We start from the raw sequence: 24,605 nt of genomic DNA, 5'->3' as shown, positions 1-24,605 counted from the left end.
TACCAACACAGACAAGAACTACAAGAAATAGTTGTAACCTTTATATCAAATATATTTTTATTATTGGTAATTGCATATTGTACCAACGATGACATAAATGCATTTTCTGACCCACAGATATCAGTTTGTTCAGTTCATCTCATTGTCCAACTAGCCTTATAATCACTTTTCTCAAATATCATGTGTACTTATTAATTGGCAAAAATTTGACACTACATTCATTCAGAATTGTGTTTTGAACATAGGTAATTGGGAATTGTAGGGCCATAAGAAAAGCAGTGTTGTAGGTTTACAGTGCAATAGGAATGTTTTCTTAGATGTAGCTGTAGGCCTGAATGTATATAAAGTTCACCTTAAATCATGGTGTTCGTGAGCCCTGTGAATTTAAATTGTGACTTCCCTTTGAAAAACCAGTTATTAGACATGTCTGGGTTTCACCTCAGTTCCTCTTCTCCCTCTATGCTAGACGTTTTGAGCCTGTTTTCCTTTGCTAGCTCCAAAAGCACACTGAAAACTATTATGGTTCTCAGTGATTACGAACTTATTAGGAAATTCACATTTTATTTCCTTATTTTCAGACTATTCATGGATAGCTGTTAGGCAAGACGGCATTTATCATTGGGAACCCTAACACAGGGTGATTGTACTTGTCTGCCACGTTTCCATTAGGACATGGAAAGCAGTTAGCACGTTAGGGTCATTACTGATAAGGATAAGGTTGGGAGGCTGCCCTCTGTGGCCCTGTGACTACCGCCTCTCTCCGCTGTTCTGAGAAGGAGTATGCAGCACTTGACTCATGTTTTCTTTATTTTCCAGCCTTGCACAAAGAGAGCCCGCCAGGAGTTGCTCCTTGAAGAAGAATACAGATCAGCATTTCAGACTGCAACAAGGGCTTTGGAGACAACTGAGGCTTTACTCAAACATTCTCGTGCTCCAGCCTGGCTGCTGTCGGAACTGGGGGCACTGCAAGAAAGGATTGAGAAGCTAAAATGCTGTGTGCTTAGAGGGTGAATAGACTGTGTATCGGACAGAACTGGGTTTGACTCTTCAAAATGCCTTGCCTGGATGTTTTTGTAAATGAAATTGTGAATATAAATTATGCCTGTATATTTTCATAGCACATAAAAGAGCTTTTGTAAATGTGAAAATAATCTTTATTTGACATAGAGAGCAATGGGGTGGGGTGTTTCTCATTGAGAGCTTTGGTACAGTGTAATACAGGTGAAACAGTAACTGTGCAGGTCCAAAGGGGAGAGACCTTTCTTTTCTCAGATGACAAACTGTAAACAGATAAGCTGCCTAGAAGCCTTAGCAGTTGGGAGTTATAATTTACAGCTAGGTTTTTCCCCCAGTTTGTTATTTCATAATAGAGCTTACTCTTTTACTTGTAAAGAAATGGCACAAAATTAAGCTTACCAGCTTCAATTTTTTTATTTCTTTACTTCCAGAATTGTCCTGGAAAAAAGCACGTCTTTAGCTATTTGCCTGTATGGAAACTGGCCGCAGTCAGTGCACAGGCACTCTCTCCTGGAATCTGGCACCGAGAGCCTTTTGCCACCTAGGGCTTAGTCAGCAACCTGAGCTTGGTCTCTGCTTGAGTTGGCACAGACTGCAAAAAAGAGCTCCAGGCATGGAACTCAAGCTGCTTTGGGGTTTTACGTCCATGCAGCTTCCTTTGAGGTATTATTTCTTTTAGAATTCTTCCTGAAGTCTAAGTTCGTCCTTATTGTCACCAGTTGTCATCTTCCCAGGCTAGCTCTTCTCCTTCCCAGCCTTCAGCCTCTCCCTGCAACAGAACACACCAACACTAGCTCTCTGAGGCAGATTATATGTACATCTGAAAAGCCAAGCATTTAACAGTGATGCAGAGAGAATGCCTTATGATAAGAAAAGATAAAGCTGTAACCAAAAGCTAAAAGCAAGATGCACTGGTTCTGATGTTAACAGTAACTGTGCAGTACAGTGAAATCTTCTCCCTTATCAAGGACTTGCTCATGCAGTAGGTGGACCCAGGTGTGGTCTGCTGTGGGCAAGGACAGTTACATACAAGGCACAACACAGAAGATGTAAAATGGGTTTGTATTTTTAAAAAGCATTTATTTAATCTGATGTGCATGCCTATCTATGCCTCACTTGTGTCTGGTGCCTGCAGAGGTCAGAAGGATGGAATCTCCTGGAACTGGAGTTAAAGACCATTTCATGGGAAGCATCATGAGAGAGCTGGCAATCAAACCAGGCCTCTAAAAGAATAGTCAGTACCACGGAGCCTTCCGACAACCCCAAGATTTTATTTTGGTAATTTGTTTTTTTTGTTGTCTGGACCATGAACACTAGATGACAGCACTGTAGTGTCATGTATGAAAGATCAGGCCTTTCTAGGGACTGGTTGTATTGTTTCTGGGTTTACTTTAATCATTTTTAGCCAGCTCTGTACTCTCTTCTATCATTGATAAAACTGCTTGTTTATTGCTAGCTAGGACTTCTGACAGAGACTAGCACATTTAATACAAAGAATGAACTTACCTCGGTCATTTCTGTTGCAGCAAACTTTGAGGAAAACTGCATCACTGGTGAGACAGTGTCTTTGTCAGGAACCATCCCTTCTGTCCTTAGTTCAGGCAAGATAAGAAAAGTACCTGAAGGCTTAATTTCTGGGACCATGTCTGCAAACCAGTCCAGCTCAGGGTCTTGTGCTGGCTTCTTTTTCACTTGAATGGTAAACTCTTCTCCTAAACCAAGTTCTGATCGAACTTTCGGGGGTCTTTCTTGTGACACTTGGGGTGCTTTGACTTCCTCTTGCTGTCTAGGACTGGTCTTTGAGGAAGGCCTGGATTGCACAGGCTTTGACTCTTCAGTGAGAGGAGGCAAAGCTGCAGTGGGCGTCTGTTCCCCTGAGGTGACAGGCCTGGGAGCAGAGGCTCTGGCTGCTGTGTTGACTTCAGGGCCAAAGCTAGACTCACAGTCATCCCAGGCCAACTCCTCTGCGCTCAGACTTGTGGGCTGGGTCTCTGCCACGTCACAGGGTTCTTGGGGCCATATGTGAATACTGGTCGTCTGGTGCTCAGGCTCCTCAGGCTCACTCCAGTCAGGCCACTCTTCAGGCTTATTAGACCCTGCAGGGAAGCTTCCATTGTCCTCTGAAGTGTTCTTCACATCTGAGAGTCCATTCATAGGGAATTTAATAGTGTGAGAAAACTGATCACCTGTGAGTATATGCAAGAATTAGTCTCACGAAATGTTAAGAGCAAGCAATAAGTAAGTCTAATTGGAAATACCTGTGTACACTAGCAAGTCAGCTAGAACGTAAGATGCCAAATACGTTCTCCACGTACACCCAGCACTTAGAGGCACACCATGTTGTATCTTTAGATCTTTGACTAACTCTCCAAACACCTGTTGACATAAGCCTCTTAAGTAAACACAGATTCAGTCTTATCCTGGGTAGTAATTACACCCAGAAACGTGTGCTCAAGTAAGCTTCTCTATAACTATTTACTGTGGGGGTTGGGGTTGGTGCATAGATGACGGATAGTGCAGGTGTATAGGTGTATAGGCGAGACAAGTGTGCAGTTGGTTCTACTTTATGTGTGTTCCAGACACTGAAAAACTAGCCTTTTACCTCCCGAGCCATCTCCCCAGCCCATTTACTGTTCAAAGAGTCATCTTTAGTGATGTGTGAGTGTGCATGTGTGGGTACAGTGCCCACAGAAGCCATAGAATTGGGTGCTCTGGAGCTGCAGTTCGAAGCCAGTGCTGGGGACCAAAATTGTGTCCCCCTACAAGAGTAATTTATTCTTTTAACTGCTGAACCATCTGTCTGGCCCCCAAATTAAGTTTGAAACAGATTTTCTCAAATGTCATCAGGTGTTGGGAGATTTTAGGTTTACTCAAGTTTCCCATCCTACTTAACAGGTGATTTTTTTACTACATGTCTTATTAACATCTTAGTAGAACTCTTCATTTTTGGTGTATTACAGTGCAGACGGCATCAGAATACCAAAGTTTCTGATATAAAAATGAGTTCAAGTAATGTTAATTTATTATGTGGAAGGGTTAGATACACAGCCAACCATTTAGAGAGGTAAGATGAAAAAGGAATTCCAAAGTGTACTTGATTTTCAAAATTCAAGCTTAATATTCTCTCAGGACTAGCTCTCAGGAGTAGTGGGAAACACAGTTGAAATTCTTACCTGTGTGTAAAAGAGTACTGTAATATTCTTCCTGTATGTGCTTCCTGCTATTGATGGACATGTTGCCAGAAAACCATTTAGGGAATACATTAGAGGAAGGGTTCTCCAAGACTTTCGAGATCCGACTCTGCTGGCTGCACACAACATGCATGGGGGAACCTGAAGGAAGAGGAATGTGCTTATATCTAGCACATGATTGGTGAGCAACAGTCAAGGGAATTGGTGTATGTAGCACAGATAAAAGAACGTTATTAAATATTTGACCAAAAAAATCACTATTAAATGGGTTGCTTGTCTCCAGAGGTTAAAGACCAGCTCTGTCACCACTTGATGATGGGACAGAACTATGAAGCAATACATACATAAAATTTTGGTCCTTAAAATTGTTCTGGTAGCAGTGTAAGACCACAATTCTAATTTCCTTTTAAGAATAAAAAGCTAGTAAGAATACAAGCCTAACAATATTAATGACTTAATACCACAAAACTATACACTGAAAATAACTTTTAACAATTTACCAGAAAGCTTACACTCAAGGTTGTATATTGATCAGAAAGATGTATAAATTACAGCTGAATATTTTCCCTACCTTAAAGCTAGGGTAAGAGGAGCCAACTGTCATTATAAGGCTCCAGCTCTCTACAGCACCTCTCTTCTTCAACCTCAGCTCTCAGGGTCTAGCACTCTAAGCCAAGGAACTGCATTAGAGACCCAGAATTCTGTAATGAAATCATGGTCCTTTTCAAGGTCATACAAAGTAGCAAAAAGGCAATTTTGTTGATACAAAATTCTTGTGCTACCTCCCACATAGAATACAGTGGGAACAAACCAAAGAAAGATTTCAAAAGTACCTTTTACCCAGTAGTAAGAATACATACTGATTAAAAATCTAGCAGCAGATTGGATTCAGTGAAATACTAGGCAGGTATAAAAGTAAGGTAGCTTTTATGCATTAACCTAGAAACATCTTTAATATGCAATACATGAAAATAAACTTGTGCATAGCATTATTAAAATAATCCTATGTAAACAGTTATCTGTCTTGTGGGTTTACAAAAAAGGATTCTCACTGAGCCATTAAGGGTCACTTTGTACCTACTATGAGTTTGAAAAGGAAATTAAACTTTCCTCATGCTTTTTGACCATTAACTTCAACATAAACCTGTATTATATAATACAAAAACCTAATAATTTTTAATCTTACCTTCAGGGGAAAGGTCACTAGTTTTGGTAAAGCTTGGAGCAGTGCGCTTAAAGATCTTACTTCTTTGTCCTCCCACAACCACTTCTGGTCCAAGTAAAGACACCAGCACTGCCAGGCTCCGGAGAGTGATCGCCACAATGGAATCACTAGTATCACGAAGGCCCAGCAGTACCTAGAAGCAGAATTGGGGTGAGTGTACATAACCATTCTCTTTATCCTGGGAAGGACCAACTGGCCTGCAGTCATAATACAACGCTTGTTCAAGTGAACGGCATTTTCCTAAACAGTTCTAAATTCCTAATGTGGCGGCTCTCTGGTCTTCTAAGGAAATATATCCATCCCTCCCAGTCCACCACGGATGGCTATTTAAGAAAAGAAAACACCAGAACTGGCAAGCTAGCTCAGTGGGTAAACGCTCTTGCTTTAAAATCCTGAAAACCACGTGGATTCCCCTACATAGTGGAAAGAGAACTCCCATGGGTTGTCCTTTTATCTCCACACATGAGCTGTGGAAGGTATGTACGCACATAAATGTGTTTTAATACAGAGCCCCATTGGAATAACTGGAAACTTACAACTCCCAACTGCTTCAAATGACGATTTTAAGTATAAGTATTCATACTTTCTTCATTATAGAACATAACAGTTCAGGAGTGACACTGCTCTGCAAGGCGTCCTTAGATTTTTCTAGGGACTGGAGCTCTCTGTGGCTGGTCTAAACTCATTCTCAGCTATATGTATGGGAGGAGCCCACAAGATATCTGTATATAATGTAGTTAACACTTGCCCACTGGCTGAGTTAATTATGGTCTCACCAGTCATCCAGCTGCAATCAGAACTAGTCTGGATGCTTAAAGAACAGTAAACCTTATGGCAAATTATGGAACATGCAGTCATGTAACACCAAAACAAGGAGAAGCTTGTGTTCACAGAGTCAGAAGTAAGACAGATGCAAAGAAACAGTGAAAGAATCACAACCCAGCCTGACTGACTGCCAGGTTAGGTAGTTTGACTTCCTTTTATTATTTATACTTTTTAGCTATTATCCTTTTGTGTTTAGCTGGCTTTGTGTGAATTTTAGTTATATGCAACCAAAAATACCTTAAACAAGGAGAACCATGGAGAAGATACTGGGGCAGGTTTTGTTCTGTATCAGAAGAGAAGCTGGATTAGCAGGGCCAGGGTACCTGGCTCCTGATATTATCAAGAACGTTGAGCTGCCATAGTTTGACTAGTAATTCTCAGTATGACTGAACCAGTCAGTCATATATTTGTGGCTGATTCTCACTGACGTAAGATCAAGCACCCCACAATTGCTAGTGAATGGCAATGAGTCTGATTAGGCCTGTTTTTGTCTTCTCATTCATTTACCTCCAAGAATCATAATTGTTCACAGACTAAGTAAGACTAAACCTGTTACTTCATTTGGCAAGAAGACTGGACTGAAAATGCCATTTCAGCCCTTCCCATTCTAGTAACTTTGAAATTCACCTGCTGTCTCAAATCTTTGTGAGTCATTATCTGAGAACCTTGTCCTTTCATTCCCTACAGCGGCAGCACCTTTCTCAGTCTCTCCTCATCCTGCTTTTATAAGGGTTGACACACCCCCGCTGCCAACTTAGTTCTGACCTGTGGCAAGATGACTTTCTTTAGCTGTTCCTGAGTAAAGTGCTCCACATAGGCCTCGATGTGGGACAGTAACACCATCCGCACATGCTCCTCATGGACCTCGAACAACTGGAGAAGCACAGGGATCACTCGTGACTGGAACAGCGCTGGCGAGAGCAAGCAAGGAGTTTCCCCCGGTGCATTCTCTACCCCAAATCAGAGGGTACAGACAGAACAGGCGTTCAGTGAAAAGAGTAAAGAACATAATTCATCAACTGAGTCCAGAACCTTATACATATTTTATGTATCTGTAAATTTTAAGCCCCAATCTGAAGGTATTTCCTTCTGCTGGTTGAAATAACTTCCAGACTCTACTGTCTCAAGCATTCTCTACATCCTGCTCCTTTCCTGCTTAGTGAGTCTGCCACAAGGCAAGTCTTTAACAAGCACTGATGTGATTCATGGCTTCTCTCTCTAAAATCCACAGTGAGGATGGAAAGCTATAAGGAAAATTCATTACTAAAATAAAAATGTTCAATCCAGAGATAAAATGCAATTCGAAACTGAAATAATTACCCATGATATCTGCAGGAGTGACATCATTTAAGAAAATGAAAACCATTTTCTCCTGCAGGGCAGGAGAGATGGCTCACTGGTTAAGAGCCCTGCACCGACTGCAGAGGACCCGGGTTTAAGTCCCAGTACTCATAGTACCATCCCTAACTCTAGTCCCGGGGAATTAGTGTTCTCTTGTGATTTCCCTGGAAACCAGGCATGCACATAAGGCACGTACATACATGCAAGTATAACACTCATACACAGAAACTACATCTTTCCTTAAAATTTTAAGAAAATGTATTCTCAAAACAGGATCCAACCTAACTCTAAATTCCTTAGTATATTAATACTACATTCTCTAACCTGATATGTTACCACCACCTAAAGACAAACTTTCAAAGCAACTGCTTCATTTCACATTCAGGAAAAACCAATACTACAAAAAGCAGCCCATAGTTCCAAAAAATAGAGTGATCTTGGAGATTTTCAAACTTATTAAAAACACAACATGGTTTGTTTTCAGTAACTTAGGAAGCAAAGGCCTAAGGATTCACTGAAAAGATAACCTTAAATGTGCCTTAACCTATTCAAAGGTCATGTATGCACCACGCTCTGTGTGTGTGTGTGTGTAAAACCACTTACTGAAGTAAATATGGCTCTCCAGGAAGATGTATGATGTTCCATATTTACCTGTGGGTTTGGTGCCTGAGTTAAAGCTACCATATAAGGGAGGAGTAACTGTTCTGTGCCTTTAGTGCTAAACTTTAGGATACTATAATATTACCCCACTCAAAAAAAATGGATTAATAATTGTCAAACTCCTTAATAACTATTAATACTAGAAAAAAATCACCTTTTTTAGGTCCAAGTAGATAGGGAAGAAAACTCTTAACAGCTACTGGCTCAGCGAACACCAGCTGGTTAAGCAGAAGAGGCACCAATCTTGAAGCTATTAATTCTTCTGACAGGCAGCTCACTCGGTCCAACAGAAATCTAAGGACAAATGAGGACAGATGCTGTTAGCCTCCCATCTGGTGATGTCACCTGCTTGCTTTCTCACTCTGGCTCTCCCATAGCCTCTCGAAGGCTGTGAACATTTGGGCTGATGGTGTCTGCTGTGCATCTGCTTCATCTGTTCCTTGCTACACACTTCCTGTTAACATTCAGCCTTCCTTGGCCACTGCTCTAACATCCTCTTCCTCTCCCACCCACTGGCTCCAAGTGCTCCTTCCCTTCCCCTCGTTCTGTCATGTCTGTCTGTCTTATCTCCGTCTCTCCTTCACTGGTCCATCACGGCTCTCGCGTCAGCTCCTCGCTGGTGACATAACTACGACATACTAACCAATCCAAGCTCCATGAGACCGAACTGTCCCCACAAACAGTGACCAGCAAGAGCTGTCCAGCCATCTCACAGTTCCATTCACTCTCTCAGTGGCTTCAAGGCAAGAAGCTCACTGTCTACAAGCAGTATCAACAGTCTGCCTGTCATACAAGGACCACTTACCTTTGCTTTGAAGTCTGCCTGTCAGCAGGAATCAAGTGCTTGCCGTCTTCTACACAAACCACAGTGGGTCTTACCTTGGTGCATTCACTCCTCTTGTTTCGGTTCAGAAGAGCTTTTCTCTACCCACCTCCCAGCAAAGCAAACCCGGCACCCATCTGTATGTTTAAGTTACCAGTGCAGATGTGTCTGCATTACTAGGACAGTGTATTCTGAGGCACAGTAGAAAATATGTGGGGAAGTTCAACAGCCACTGAGGTCAGAAATCTAACTCACCCGTACAGCACTCACATGACTACATAGGTTTGACTCAAGGGAGTGAATTTGTGTGTTTTTCTGAACTTACTTGAAAAATTCAGTCTTTTCATCTTCACTCTTTAATGTCAAGCTTTTCAAGAAATTTACAACTTCTAGAAAATCATTTCTAAATGTGAAAAAAAAAAGTAGGACAACTAGTTAAAAGGCATGTTAAATACTGAAGCCATCACTACTGACAGACGTGCAACAAAGAAATGTCCTCTAAGCCATATGACAGATTTCAAAATAGCTTACAAGAGAAGACAACAGAGCAAACCTAGGAGCTTACTGCCTTAATCCTGATACATCTGTAAGAGGACAGAAACGGAGCAGAGACCACACTTTTCCAATGTTTTCACTGTCACAGGACACTAGTTAAGTGACTACCCTGGGAGACATGGCATTACCCTTTCAAAGAAGCTGCTGATTCCCAAGTCCCCCGAGGTAAAGTGAAAACACTAGAGAGGGCCTAGGAAATGGAATGTCTATAGAAGTCGCTAGTGTTTCTCATTTTTCTGACTTTTGCACCTAGGCAAGGCCAGTTTCTAAAGAGTCCACAGACAGTCCCAAACTTGTCAACCACTCTGTTCCAAGACAGCATGGCACCCATCCTACCATATCCTACCGTAGCCCTACCGAACCCCTGCTACATGGCCTGGCATGAAGCACACAGCTCGGTAGGCCACACGGCACGCACAGGTGCTGCTTGCCTTTTCACGCTGGCGATTACACGTGATTCTTGGACAACTCATTTAGACCATGCCTTCCATGATTTCCTCCACATAAAAATTCATGTTACTTTTAACTTTGTCAAAACTTAATTTCCATTAGGCTGCTGTTGATCAGTAGTTTTACTGAAAACAGTCTATTTACACATACTTTTCTCTGGTGGATAGATTAAAAGACAGTGGAAAATGCACAAGAAACTCACGAAACCACTTTGCACTATGTGAGGTACTTTTCTGCTTTTGTCGAGATGACCTGTGTCGTGTGCTGTTTTAGGGTGATACCTGAAATGCTGGAGCGTACCAGCAATATGTGCTCCAATGAATTCTTTGCATTTATGGTTTAATACCATATCTTTATGTCTTTACATTTCTCATGCAAATGGTAGCATACGTGGGCTATAAAAGCATGTGGTCACAATCATAAACTTCTTGTAAGAGACAAGTTGTTTACATTTCATGGCCATAAGTGACAAACAGATTGTCTACATTTATTTAATGTGCTCACATCTTTTTCCTCCTTTGATAGTTCTAGGCTGTAACATTTGTCAAAGAATTTGAATTTTTTTAAGTCAAAACAAACAAACAAAAAAAACCCCTTTAAAGATTCATGTCAAATTGAAGTGAACCTGTGCATCCCAAAGCCATTCACTCGAGCCTGCAGTGTCTCACCATTGGCCTGCAGCTGAGCTAATGCACACGGGCTGTAATTGAACGCAATTGTGCTGCCTCAGGGAGGGAGGCTAGCCTGCTCCATCCTGTTGCTGCTCATGCCACACAAAGGCATGGTCTGAGGTGTGGCCTGGAATGGGCTTTGGTGACTTTCTTCCCTTTACACCATTACACATTTCTTAAAGAACTTGCATTACTTGTAACAATTTACTATAATGAATTATCTTCATACAGACTATGATATCGTGAGAAATAAAGTATTTCTGAAAGTCATCTACAAATACAAGAAAATAATAATGATAATTTCTGAAAGACATAAACATAAATATATACAATTGTATTTGCCAATTTAAGAAATAAGTGGAGGGGGGAGCCTGTTAGATTGGAAAAGGTTTAAAACATTTTCTCAGAAACATAAATGCCATCTGTCCTTGTGGTAACTACAGGCACTAACTCAGCAGCACCCCACACACGGGCCCCTCTAGAGATGCCTCATCTTCCTAGGGCAGCAGTAGCCTTCTTCCTTTTGCTCTCATTCCTTCCAAGTCTCCAAGTAGAAACACATAAAGATACTTTGTTTAAGAAACATCGGTTAGCTTTGTTAATAAAACTCAAACATGGAACTAACCTGGGCACAAGATCTGTGGTTATAGAAATGAAAAATGTAATTAAAACTAACCTTGAAGGTTCAAAACCATCTGTGAAGCCGGGAAAGTGTTGACTCTGTGCCCTTCCCTCTGACAAGGTCTACATAACTGTGAGACAAGGGTGCTGTCTACTGCCAGACCAAACAAACCTGCTCCCTCACCAAGACAAACCCAGAGAACACATACCCATAATGCAGGGGCAGTGAAAGGCGAGGACATGTTTATCTTCATCTGCTTTCTCAGTTAACTCTGAACTGTAAACTACCTGACACAGGCGAGCTTCTTTATAATCAAATTCCTAATGAATCTGGATATAATTCCTCATGACAGCTAAGAATTTGTACAACTTTCTGTGATAGAAACCCACTCTGTAGCATGTCACATGATGCCCTCACCTGAAGAAATCATGGGACAGTAAGGTGCTGAGTGCTGGCCGACATGTTGGCGTGGGACTGAGCAGAGCTGAGTGCAGGGTCTGCAGGAAGCTGGAGAGAACGTCCGCTGAAACTGAAACCCAGAGCTACAGTTAGTCCCAGGCATGCTCCCTCCTTCCGGACCTCTCTAGCTGGAGATGGTGAGAGCAGAAGCCGACCTGCAGAAGCCCAGCACACAGAGCCCTGGCTGTTGCTGCATGACTTCTGCTCCTTTAGGCCAGTGCCTCGGCAGGTAGCCACGCTGTCTTGTTGGCACAGCCCACATTAGCCCAAGTGCCTCCCGCCTATATACTCCCATTTCCTGACTGTTAACACACCTCTGATCCAAAATGATGGTTCAGAAGGTGGAAGGCTTGAAGGCTCTTTTTGGGTAGACCCTTCTCAAGAGAGCTGACTAAATGCCTGGATTTCCAATTCATCTACACATTTGCCACTATTATAGGTGTATTAGTTCAAAAAAACAAAACCCAACACTGCCCTAAAGTTTTAGGGCTTAATTCTCAAACATTTAGGAGGGAAGGTTCAAGTTGACAGCCAACAGGCACTTCTAACACCAGATACTGCACATTCTGGTAGAAGTCATACTGGCCCTGCAGGAAGTGTCAGCAGAATGAGACAGGCTACTACAGGATCAAACGTGGCACCCGCTGCAGTGACGTCACAGGTGCAGGGTCAATGTCCTAGAGTCCATCCCAAGAGGCTGATAGAGGCTGCCCAGCATGCAATTACAGAACACTGAAGGGAGCAGTGAACTGTCTTTAAGTAGCCTGGGCTTAAGAGGGCATGTAAGAAAAAACGTGAAGTAAATTATAATAGAAAAACATGAATGGCTCCGAAAGTATAAAGTAAATTTAAGCCTGATTTTGAAGTCAATTTAATAAAAGCAGAGCCCTGCTCTACTATTCGGACATGTGCAGCTCAGCCACTAGGGCCTGTACTCAGAGCAAGACAACTCAATAACAGAGCCAGGAGATAACCACATACGCAAGGGCAGCCACTCGTCGAAGTGCTTCCTACTTAAAGCTCTCTTTGTTGTTCATACTTCTGCTGCTGCTCTCTGTCTGACAACCGCGTGGTACGCAGCAGCTCTCCCACCACACTAAAGACTGTAGTCCTTGGATTCCCACGCAGAGCGGGTCAGGGACGCCTTTCCTCCTTCGTCTGTGCAGGCAGCAGTTCGACGCCAACTCACCCTGCTCATTAAAGATGGGGAGCAAGCTGTCCACCAAAGCTCCAAAGGCATAGGCATCGCGGGCGTGTCCGTGGGACTCTGGGAGGGCCGAGAACTCTGGAGACTAATGTATTAAAGACTATTAGAACGAGAGGCCCCGCTTTATAAGCGTCTCTAACATTCTCCCGTGTTTGCATTTATTCTCAAACCTAAATTCACAGCACCACACTCCACAGGTTTAGGAATTATTAGTTCAAAGTGTATGACAAATACGTGCACACTGCATGCCAATGAAATAGCAGGTCTCGCTCCAAAACGGAGACTTGGAACTACTAGTTGATGGGCTTATCAAAGACTTAAAAAAATCTGTACATGAACAAAGAGAAAAAAATCATAATACACATCAGAAATGTGTTGACCATAAGCCAGAATACAATGTATTCTACACAGTCTAATATACACACATAGGTACACATGTACACGATGACAACAGAGGTCATAAAACAATGCTTTCCCTCATAATCTGCCATGCCCAGTGATACAGATTTGGCCGAGCCTGAGATTACAAACCTTAAGTTTCTAGCTGGGCCTGCATTTCCTGTAGAACATCAACAATCTGGAGGCTGGCACTTATTTTAGGGCTTGTAAGGGGCAATGCTTCTGAATTTACTACTAAAAGGTCTTCACCATGATACTAACAAGCACTCTTCCACACGTCAGCTAGAGACTAGCTAGGAAGGAAGTGGCTGGGACAGCGGACAGGAAAGGATGAGGTCACTGCCCCCCAATAATTATGGTGTCCAGAAAAGCAGCAATGGTTTATCATAAAATAACACCATCTTATTAACACCATCAACTCCATCTTAATACAAACACAACTGTAAGCTGTTCCTTTACTGGGATAGTAAAATTAATCTCAGGCAGTTTCAATGTTAGAGGCATCACGAGGTATCAGAGGAAATGGTAAGGTTTGTCCTTCTAAAGGTTAAATCCATTGCACAACTGAGTCTGACTTACAGCTGCACTAAGGGGCCTTTACTTACCATCTCCTCAGGAGGAATGGATGCTGGGTCTCTTACTGACTGGATACTCCTGAGAAACTAGACAGAAAGACAGTTAAGAAAAATAACTCATAAACATACATATTTGGTAAATTAACCTCTTAGCTCAATTTAAAAAAGTAAGAAGCGGTGACAGCGAAGCCGCAGGTGAAACCTTTCAATCGATGCTAGAGTCACTCCACAAAGTTCACACCTCTCTGGTTCACTGTGAGCATGGTTCCCAGCACAGCACGAGGCCGAGGAGAAGAATGGAGCTCAGCTCCTCCTCCCTCTGTGAGAGGCTCCTGACTACTCCCTTCCCACATAGACATTAGTGACTAGAAGGTGCTTTGGGCAGATGTGGCCCATGCTGCAGTGCTCCCTAGTAAGACGCTGAAGCAGGAAGATTACTTGAGCCTGTAAGTTCAAGACCAACGTAGACAACACAGTGAGGCCTGTTTTACAAGAGCAAGCAAGCTAACTGTTGACCACGGAACAAACACTGATCAAACTTAACACTGCATCATGGGAATCCTAAGTTCTGCTGTCAAGACATGAGATCTGAGGCTCCTGCGGGCTGTCAGATAAACCTGCACCAGGGATAGCATGCCTGGACACCTGTCCACGATGACTTCTGAATCGCACAAGGACTATGAAACGAACGCGATAGCTCCCCTGTCTCCAAGCAGTGTTCATAACCTGGAGAGAAGCTAACAATTCTAATAAATGTGTTGAGTGCCACGAAGTCTAGAGATAGGGAAGGGTTCAGAGATGGGACTTAGGCTCCACCTTACACGTGTTTCCATTTTCTAGGGGGACAATGGGAAGGAAGAAGACAGTCCAGCAGCAGAACCTCATCAGAGAAGAGAGGGGAGCCTCAGAGCTGCTCCGCATAGGCAGCAGCTCAGCAACTGTGTGTGGGTGTTAACCAGAGCTGAGGTAGCATGGGCAGGCATTGTGAGGGGCGTTGTGCATGTGCCATGGTAAAGCATGTATGCTATGAACCACATGCTGATTAGATCTGAGGTGAGTTCAGAGCAGAAAGTGTGCAACAGAAGTAATGAGAGAATATTCACAGAACTGGCAGCATCGGATTGGAGTACCAGCTCGTGTAGGTGCCCATTACCAAGCCTAAGTGTAGAAATAGCCATGAAGACATCCCAGCGAGGCCAGCTAAGAGAGCTTCCTCATCTTCCACACACCCCAGGTTCAGTTCCCGGCACCCAGGTAAGCTGACTCACAGCTGCTGAACTCCAGGTGCAGGGATCTGACATCCTCTTCTGGCTTCCCTAGGCACCTGCCCAGACACGCGCACGCACACACACGCACACGCGTGCACGCACGCACACATATGCACACGCGCACGCACTCCACACACACTCACTATACCTTTTTAAAAAGACAGTGAGCCAGTACTTTCACAGAGACATTATGAAGGGGGCGGAGTACAAATGGTGAAAAGAAACAAACCGTGAATAGTGAACAACTGTGAATAGTAGAAGAAACAACTGTGAATAGTGTTGCTTGTACACTGGGGGGGAGTGTATAGACTTGTCAGACAATTATAGAAGTACCCTGGCAGCAACAACTCAGCCCACAATTCCAACAGAACACAGTGTACTGACACAGCACCCTAGGCATTGTTCAATGAATACCTCTGGCCTCACAATAGACAGGTATTACTCCAGGAAGAGCTACAAAAACAAGGCACTCAACTGCTCAAATGGAAGAGAGACTCAGAGAGCTGACCCCAGTAGCAGGCCTAAGTCAGAGGCACAAGTACTTATAAAGAAGAGAGGCAGGCAGCTGGGTTACATGTCTGAATAGACCACTACGTCTCAGCCTTAGGCTCCTGACCTAAGAAGGGAATACATGAATGTAGGATGATGTCACTGTGCAGGTGAAGGCAGGTACAGGATAGAACGAGACCTGTCATTGGACGAGAAGGAAGGATGGGCGGGAGAAAAGTTTTAGAGGAGGAGGAGACTGGAGCAAGAGGAGCGCGAGCAGCCCAGAGATCATGGAGGTGGCTGTGAAGATTCCTCTCTGCACATTTATGGGTTGTTATTACTATTTTTAAGGGATGGATGTGTACAGGATTTTGAGTATCTAGATGTGCAAACTATGTCTTATCTAGGTAGGCAATTCTATCTTATCAATTGGATCAGAGGTTATTCTGTTCTTTCATGTACCAATTTAATTGAGTTCAAGACAGTGTGTGGTGGCTGGACACACTGGGTTGCCACGGAATTGGGATGTGTATGCTTGGCATTGTGGCAGCCTGCCTTGGGAACTAGACGGGTAGAGAGATTGCTGTCAGGCTGAGAGAGAAGCCATTGGCAGTGTGATATGGGATGGAGCAGAGCGGGTGAGAGGCTTTGCTGACTGAGATGAAAATATCTAACAGATGTCATGAGGCCCTATGGTGCCAGCACCAGTGCGGGATAAAGGAAGCCTTTTTTTTTTTTTATTTTACCACAACACATGAACCTCATACTTCTTTGAGGAATAACCATTACAATTTAACTTTCTGAACTTGGGCATTAACAAACAGTTCATGTCTTCAAGTCTAACATCATGGTAACTGTGGGAAGAACCCCATCCCAAGTCACCACTGCGTTCTCCCTGAGGAAGAGAGCTGCCACCTGGCTCACCTCTGGTGTGGCCTGAGAAACTTTGCAAACAGTCTCCATGCCTCCGAGCTTCCAGTGCCCATCCTCACTCACAAACACAGACGATAAGCAGACATTGTTGTGTGTCAGATGTCCCTGGGGGGAGGAGACAAAAACGGAAAGGAAGAAGACTGGCACCCGAGGTCTGAAGGACTTACACAATTAAATACAGGTCACCGAAGGCACAGCAGAGGGATCCGTGGCACCTGAGCACAGCAGATGCAGCAGCATTTAAAAGAACAAAGCAGACGTGGTTAAAACAGACAGCAGGGAGCTCCAGCTAGCTCCCCCGCCCAGCGGGCAGGTCAAGGGAGACATCAGAGCCAACGCATAGATGCTGTCAGTCCCACTTCATAGGGATTAGGAGCCACGCATGTTCTTAAGCATACACAGATCTTCAAAGCCTGGACCCCTCGCTTCCAACACCTTACACAAAAGTATCTTGGCCCCCAAAGATTAAGTCGCCCTCTCTCCTAAAGTCCCTGTGGTCTAGAATCCATCATATACCCAGATCCACTTTGAAAGCTTGCTAGTCAGGAGGCAATAATGAAAACCTATCAGAAGGGGAAAATGGAATGACTAAGAACCACCAGAAATTTCCCACAGACCACAAAACAATCAAGTTTAAAATTATAAAAAAACCCAACACAACAAAACGAAACAAAACAAACAAACAAACATCCATAGTAGAGTCAAATACAGAGAAGAAAGAAAATGAGAACAGAGTTTGACTGGCTAAGTTTCTTTTTCAAACTGGAAATCATTCTAGTAAACAAAAAGTACACTAAATCCAAGATCCAGTGTGTATGCATCTTTATACAGAAAACTCTCAGTGTTTGTATGATATGCTTCCATTCAGGGGAATGAAAAAGACTGACATACAAATATTTGCAGTGGAATAATAAACGAGTACCATGGTTGTCTCTGATCCAAGGATGGGACATATTTAACCTGCTCCTCTCATCTCGTTGCTTTTCTATTAATATCTATTAGAATGAGAGAGAGAGACAGACAGACAGACAGACAGACATGAGATGTTAAGATGAGCCTGGTGGCAGTGTGTGTAACAATGACTGCTGAAGACCTAAGGCTTCAGAATGAAGCACCACAAAACAGTGACTCAGCCACACTGACAACAGGGCCTGAGGAAACAGAAGCGTCCTCCACCCGGATGTCACCAGAGCCAAGCACAAGGCTGAGCGGCCCTGTTGTGAGCTCTCACCCCTGGATCAGCCACACAAATGGAAAAAGTGTTCCTTCCTAAGGAATGGTTATTTCTTCCTTTGAAAGCTAAAATGGAGTAGAACTTCTAAAAACAAACAGGAACTTCGGTCTATAGTAACATTATTGCCAAAGCTTTCTCTTAACAAGTACTTGATTGGACAGTAGAGGAGGGCAGGCTGAGAGTTTTTCAGAGGCAGGACAGATAGGAGGGAGGGAGAAGGAAGGAAGAGGGAGGAAGAGACAGACCATCCAGAATCCGTGTGGTTTTAAATGGCCACGGGTAGCTATGAACATCTTATAAGGGATGGATAATTATAGGACAATTCGTCTTATCTAGGTGGGCAGTTTATATCAGTATCAATTGGCTCTGAGTTCACTGGGTGGACGTTTTGTGGAGTGAGAATTTACTGATGTAATCTGACTGACAAATTACAAGCTTCTACGGTTTTGATTTTACCAGGTTACTGGGAACTGTGACAATAACCACAGGGGCAGATGCTGGGACTGTGAGCAGAGTCCACAGCGAGAGCCGTGAGATGGGCGGTCAGTGCATGGGGCTGGCTAGCCACGGAAGCCGTGAGACCGCTGGGCCACAGAGTAGCCAGTGACGGTGTGGGACGGTGCAGTTTTTACTTAATGCAATAAGAAGTACGACAGTGAGGTGAAATGCAATGACGTAAGGAACTGCTCAGGGACACAGAACTAGTCACTGATCCCACAAACCACCTGTGGCACCTCTTATCCCTCCCCATTTCTTTCTCAGTTCCCTCCGTGCTATCCAAGCGCCACTGCCCAGACAGTGGCTTCACTCCCCATCAACGCCTGTGAGGGAGAGTCAGATCACTCACTCTCTCATGAAGGAAGACGAGAGCCAGCAATATGTCATAGATCCCAGCACAGACTTCAGCAGGAGACAGGGTTTCCAAGGCCACTTCCAGAGGCTGCACTCTCTCGGTGACGAGGTGAATGCCATCTGCTTCCACAGTACAAGATAAAAACCTTAGCAAGCAAGGGTGACGGAGTGTCTTTAAGTGCTTTAAAACACAAATAGAAGAGTTGCTGAAGTTAATGACTGAAATCGAGTAATTACAGCCTCACACACGCTGTAATGGAAGTTATGCTCTCCCTGCAGGTCTTTTCATCCTCCCCATGCTCCCCCAGATTTCAGGAAGGACAGAAGAGACGTCCTACATCTACTGACTTTTCTAAAGGAGCTCACAGGGATTCAGACATGACACAGTCAAAGCAGCTCTCGGTTAAACCTGAAAGCTTCCAGTTCCTACTACAGTAAACACTGAAGGAGTAATTCATAAACACAGCCATCGTTTTCTCTCTAGAAACCTTTTCAAGATGATGTGAATTAGATAATACGAAAAGTAGGTTATCCAAGGAACTACCAACATGTGGCCTTGCTTTCTTTAAGAAAACTGGCCAATTTACTGAATACTATTACAAGATGGGGGTCATGTTTTTTCTACGGTATTTTTCCTTTTTCTTGTTTCCTTTTTGATGTGTGTATGCCGAGGTAGACCATGTTATTTGAGTACTAAATGACTGGGCCATATCATCAGCCCAAGTCATTTTCTTCTAAGCTGTCAATATCCCCTGACATGGAACCAAATAGCAAACTGCAATCTCAACCAAAGGCAGCAGTGACCAGGGGCCAAGAAGGACTTTCTGACTGGAGCCAAAATGGAGGCCTCCAGAAGTCAAGGATCCTGTAAGGTCTCTCGCCAACAACCAGAGGCAGGATTCTGTGCCGTCCACTCTAACACACAAATTAAAAATGCTGGGACAGGGGCTTGAGGGCACGGCAGCTCAGCAGGTAAGACTGCTCAAGCAGAGGACCCGGGTCTGACTCCAGCACCCACAGGGCAGTTGAGAACCACCTGTCACTCCAGTTCCAGGGTCTGCTGCCCTCTGCTGGCCCTTGGCACCAGAGACACACAGGCAGGCAAAGCATTCAGACACAAAAAACAAAAATATTTTTAAAATGCTGTGACATTATGGTGTTTCGAGGCAAGGAAGATAATTAAATTCCTAAAATACTTTATTGTCAGCGCATCGACACGTTAGTTAAACTATCAACAGTGAGCAGTATCTCCGTTAAGCTGGAGTAACCTCGTCTCTCCCAGATTAGCCATATGGAATGGCTGCCTGCCTTTCTCATTACGAGTGTGAGTGAAAACATTACAGAGAGCCTTGCAAAGGTCTCTGGCTGTGGTGAAGGTGTGTGGAGACAGGACAGTTGTTTTTATATAACTCTGAGTCACAAACTACTCCTGCATTGAAGGCGCTGTTGGGACAGCCGCAGCACGGTACCTTGGCAGCCTTGTTAACCTTGTCTTCGTTTTCTCGCTTGTACACGAACACTGAAGCGCATTTCCCATCCTGCAGTACGGCGGGATAAACGGCAAGTCCAGATGGTAGGGTATATGGAGGCTCTCTCAGTGTGTAGCTCTTTAAAGCGCTGTTCTCTGATCCCATCCCTGCTGCCGTGAGGCCGTGCTGCTGCTTCTCCTCAAATCCAAACAGCTCTACGCACAAAGCAGAAAACGCACTGAGACAGTAAATCTCTCCTGCGATATAAGCCAGGCTGGCTGAGCCAAGTTACCCCGAAGTGACCAGGAACAGGTCCTCACTCCCACTGTGCTCACCACTGTGTCTGAGAAAACAAACTGGAAATGGACAGCCAGTTATCAGGAATGCCTGTTAATTAACAACAACTCCAGAGAAACTGTGAGTTACTAGTTGTGTAGTTCCTTCCCTAGACCCAATCACACGCATATCTATAAAGGCTTGTAAACGTTTTCCGTTAAAGTTAAGTAGCCTGTAGAGAAATGCAAATCCCATAATCACAACACAGATCTCTCCATTTGGATTTTCCTTGGAAGAAAAGCTACAGGTATCATCTATCTACGCAATACTGCTAAAAACATGTGCCTGTCACTGAGCTGAAGTGTGTCTATATGCATACACGTTACTATAGGAGGAACAGAAAGGTATGAGGGTGAAAAGATACAGAATATTTGCTTTTTCAAAATCTAGGAATATACAGGTAAGAATTTTGCTTTTTAGCGAATGCACCAAGCTCAAGTTCTCTCTCTGAAGAAGAACTGTGACAGAACCAAATGCAGAGGACACGAGACCGTGCAGTGCCCAGTCCCATCTGCAACACAGTTTCTGCACCTGAGGCTCAGGGATCAGCCTGGTAAAAGCCAGAGGAACGGCAAGTTTGTTGTGAGACTGTACCTCCTACAAAGTTAGGGACTAAGACAGTCTCACCAACATGGCTGCCTAAATAACACCCAAATGAGACACTGATGGACAGGCTGACTCAAAAGGGTGAACTCTCCCACAACCTCACCCCCAGCCAAAGAACCACAGGTGGCTGGAGAATGCTGAGAAGCAGGGAAGAGCCCAGCTGGTTATCCAGTACCAGGTGTCAGCACTGAGAGCACGCACGCACGCACGCACGCACGCACAGGTCATTGTACAGACTGAGCAGGTTGTACTTATGTATTTCGGAGCACACACATATGTAATAATTAAAGAAAAAGAGACGATGAATTTGAGAAAGCAATGGCGAGGAGGATGCACGGGAAGGGTTGGAGGGAGGACAGGGAAAGAGGGGAATGGTATAATTAAGTGTAATTCCAAAGATAAAAAACATATAAGGGCTGGAGAGATGGCTCAGAGGTTAAGAGCACTGTCTGCTCTTCCAAAGGTCTTGAGTTCAATTCCCAGCAACCACATGGTGGCTCACAACCATCTATAATCAGGTCTGGTGCCCTCTTCTGGCCTGCAGGCATACATGCAGGCAGAAAGCTGTATTTATTATATATAATAAATAAATGTTTTTAAAAAAATATAAAAAGCTAATGACATCAATAACAATACCAAAAACCCAACAGGCATCCGTTATAAGAAACAGCCACGTCTTACTGGAACAACAGAGAAAGCCGTGCATGCAGCTACAGAGGGCAGCTCGGCTCCGTGGGTGGGGATGGATGCAGTGGTCCCTGAGAAGAGAGGGCCTTCCTCCTGCTCCATGGCCGAAGAGTGGTCAAGTCACAGACTAAGTGTCTTCAGCGTCCACAGCCGGAAAGAAGGGGCAGACCACTGTTTCCTCCACAAATCTGAACTGGGTAACGTTTTCCTTCATCATCAGTAGCACACCTGAAGCTGGGGGCACCATGAGGTGGGGCTACGGCAAAGGAAGGCCACACAGGAGCAAACACATGGCAAGCACCAAGGAAGTGAGGGGTCAACAGGGTAACGGGAGGTACAGGCTGGGGGAACAGCAGCTTCATAGACGTCTACACAGGCATCCTCACCTCAGATCTCACATCTGTGGCATGGGCGGCTGGTTTCTAAGCCAGTTTTTCCACGGCTTCACTGACTAACCTTCCTGGAGTCTTCCAGCTTCCCTGATGTGGCTTGAGTGGGCCTACACTGTTAGAAACCAACTGACACTTCTACTCTAATCCTGTTTGAAACACCAGTGAGACCTTAGGTATGAGATAGGGAAGGGCTACTTTGAAGTCTGTGGAGCTAGCCTGCGTTCTTGGCTCACTTCAAAATAGATGTTTTCAAAATTAATAAACAATAAAGGAGAAACAGAGCAGGTAAGTATCTTCCTGGCAGAAAAAAATCAGTTTAATTCCGTTAGACCTGAAGAGAGACTGCGGTCACTGAGAATCATGAGCTGGCAGAGGCCAGGGCGGTGAGCATTTAGCTTATTTCCAATAGCAGGATGAGTCCTTATCTGAAGATTGACCTAACTTTGATTATCTATTAACCCTAACTCAATGCTATAAATACAGTGATACCTTTAGAGTTACACAAATATTAGGGAGATACTAAAACCAGGCCTTTTTCACAGTGATATATGCTGCCTATGATCCTAAGAAAGAACCCCTTAAAAAGGGGATGGCTCAACTTCTCCTGAAGCGAACGGGATGCCTTGTATGGAGGTCTGTGCCCAATCCAGTAGGGAAAGGTGCTGAGGACTGGATCTGAGAACACCGAAAGCAGTCACTCTGGTTCTTCCCACACAGGTATCTAAGAGGCAGGAAGGCTGATATCAACAGTGCTTTAAAAACTTCTGAATGGAGCGAGCGGAAAGGAACTTACTGAAATGCAGGACGTAAATAAGACTCCCAACTCCCAAGTATTTTTCTTGGTTTGGGAAGTAAGAAGAAAAATATGAAATAGTTCCAGGTAGCTCTGAAAGTCACACGGCGGTAGAAAAGGATATTCTAACGTAGCACAGGCATTTTAGTGAACACAGCATTTATAATTTCTATAAGGAAACGTCGAGTCGACAGTCTAGGATGTGACTATACGCCATAGTTTGTTTCGTTTTTTATCTATTTCCCTCCATCCTTTTTATTTCTTTAGCTTCAGGCGAGGCTCCTGAAGGGACCATCTGTGGTTTGGGTGCACCCTTGCCTAGGTATTCAACCACACACCACATATCCTCTGAGAAAAATATGTCCCTCTTAGTTCTTCTACAGGGAGATTCTCTTCGGTTCTAGTTCCCTTAGCGTCAAAGAGCCAAAGGTTATGACTTGCCCCAGAGTCCTAAGGATATTTATTCGTTGGCACTTAGGTATTGGGTGACAAATCTTACTAGCACCCCTGTGTCTCAGCCATGTATGTTCCCTGTCAGGAAGTCAACCGCACTGTGCTGGCTGACAAGCAAAACATTTAGTTTCTGTGGACTAAAAGTACTCCGAGGTCTGACCTCAGCTCAATTCACCAGTCCCTCAAATCAGCAGTAACAGTGATCCCAGAACTCAGCAAAAAAACAACCTTGGGCACAGGAAGCCCCCGGGGTTGAGGGCTGACGCTTGCCTGGGACCCTGCACCACGGCCTTCCTGATGGACTCCAGGCCGGGCGTCTTGGCTCTCCACGGGCCTCCGCCGGCTGGGGTCACCCGAGACGCCGGGCAGAGGGGGCACCCCGAACCAACCCGGGCAGCGTTCAATGGGTTGCTCCGGGCTGTCCTGCCAGGGGCGCCTCCGTTCCCTTCCCTTCCCGCCGCCCAGGCCGCACGGCTCCCGGTTACCTGCGGGCGGCGGGAGGAGGCTGGCGGCTCCGCTCCCTCTTCGCCCGCGGCTGGCTCCAACGCTCAGACCACGATTCCTCCACCCACAGTCACCCCTGACGCCCGGGCTCAGGCGGCTCTACAAGGGCCCGGAAGCGGGTCAACAGACCGGCCTTCAGTTCCTCCGACGCCACCACCGAGGCGCGAACCCGGAACCGAGCTAGAGCGGCCGCACAGGTGCTGCGAGGGCGCGTGCCGGGTTGAGGTGTGGGCGCCAGGGAAGCCTGCGCCTCACGCCTGCTCCCGGCAGACGGCTTTGGCTGCCGGGAAACCTCCGCGTGTATTTCCAGCTCGACCGCAGGGGCGTCCTGGTTTTAATGTTTGGGTTTTTAACCGGCTACTTTTGAGTTCATTTCCGCCCGAATCCAAAATGGCCACCTCTGGCTTCAGACAAGTACTACAGTAAGGGGCGGGGAGAGAGGAGTTTGGGGTTGAGCCAGAACTTTCCGGGTTCTCCCTCAGCGTCCTAGCCACCTTAATTGGCTGTGCTGCACAAGATTTTTATTTTATTTTTTTTTAGCTGCTGGTGAAGTTGTCAGAAATCCTGAT

The 24,605-nt window shown here is 44.6% G+C and overlaps 2 protein-coding genes across 2 annotated transcripts in view; one reads left to right on the top strand and one right to left on the bottom strand.

Moving 5' to 3' along the window:
* C10H1orf112 (chromosome 10 C1orf112 homolog) overlaps positions 1-1,032 on the top strand; it is a 50,088-nt gene extending 49,056 nt beyond the window's left edge. The window contains exon 24 of the mRNA XM_032914696.1: positions 817-1,032. Coding sequence (XP_032770587.1) covers positions 817-1,011 — 195 coding nt within the window. The 3' untranslated portion in view covers positions 1,012-1,032. The remainder of the gene's footprint in view (positions 1-816) is intronic.
* On the bottom strand, positions 35-24,403 carry Scyl3 (SCY1 like pseudokinase 3). The gene is made up of 14 exons (XM_032914697.1): positions 24,018-24,403; positions 20,266-20,480; positions 18,792-18,977; positions 16,702-16,815; positions 14,051-14,107; positions 13,029-13,131; positions 11,798-11,909; positions 9,408-9,485; positions 8,414-8,553; positions 7,024-7,208; positions 5,395-5,566; positions 4,191-4,349; positions 2,524-3,203; positions 35-1,786 (listed from the first exon to the last, which is right to left on the bottom strand). Exons 2-14 carry the CDS (start codon positions 20,428-20,430, stop codon positions 1,730-1,732), a joined length of 2,208 nt encoding a protein of 735 aa, XP_032770588.1. The 5' UTR covers positions 20,431-20,480; positions 24,018-24,403; the 3' UTR covers positions 35-1,729.
* Between the last annotated feature and the right edge of the window lie 202 nt (positions 24,404-24,605).

The sequence above is a fragment of the Rattus rattus genome, chromosome 10 (genome assembly GCF_011064425.1).
Source record: "Rattus rattus isolate New Zealand chromosome 10, Rrattus_CSIRO_v1, whole genome shotgun sequence".
Lineage (NCBI taxonomy): Eukaryota > Metazoa > Chordata > Mammalia > Rodentia > Muridae > Rattus > Rattus rattus.
The sequence above is the reverse complement of the archived record's forward strand: the minus strand, read 5'-3'. Positions and strand labels throughout refer to the sequence as shown.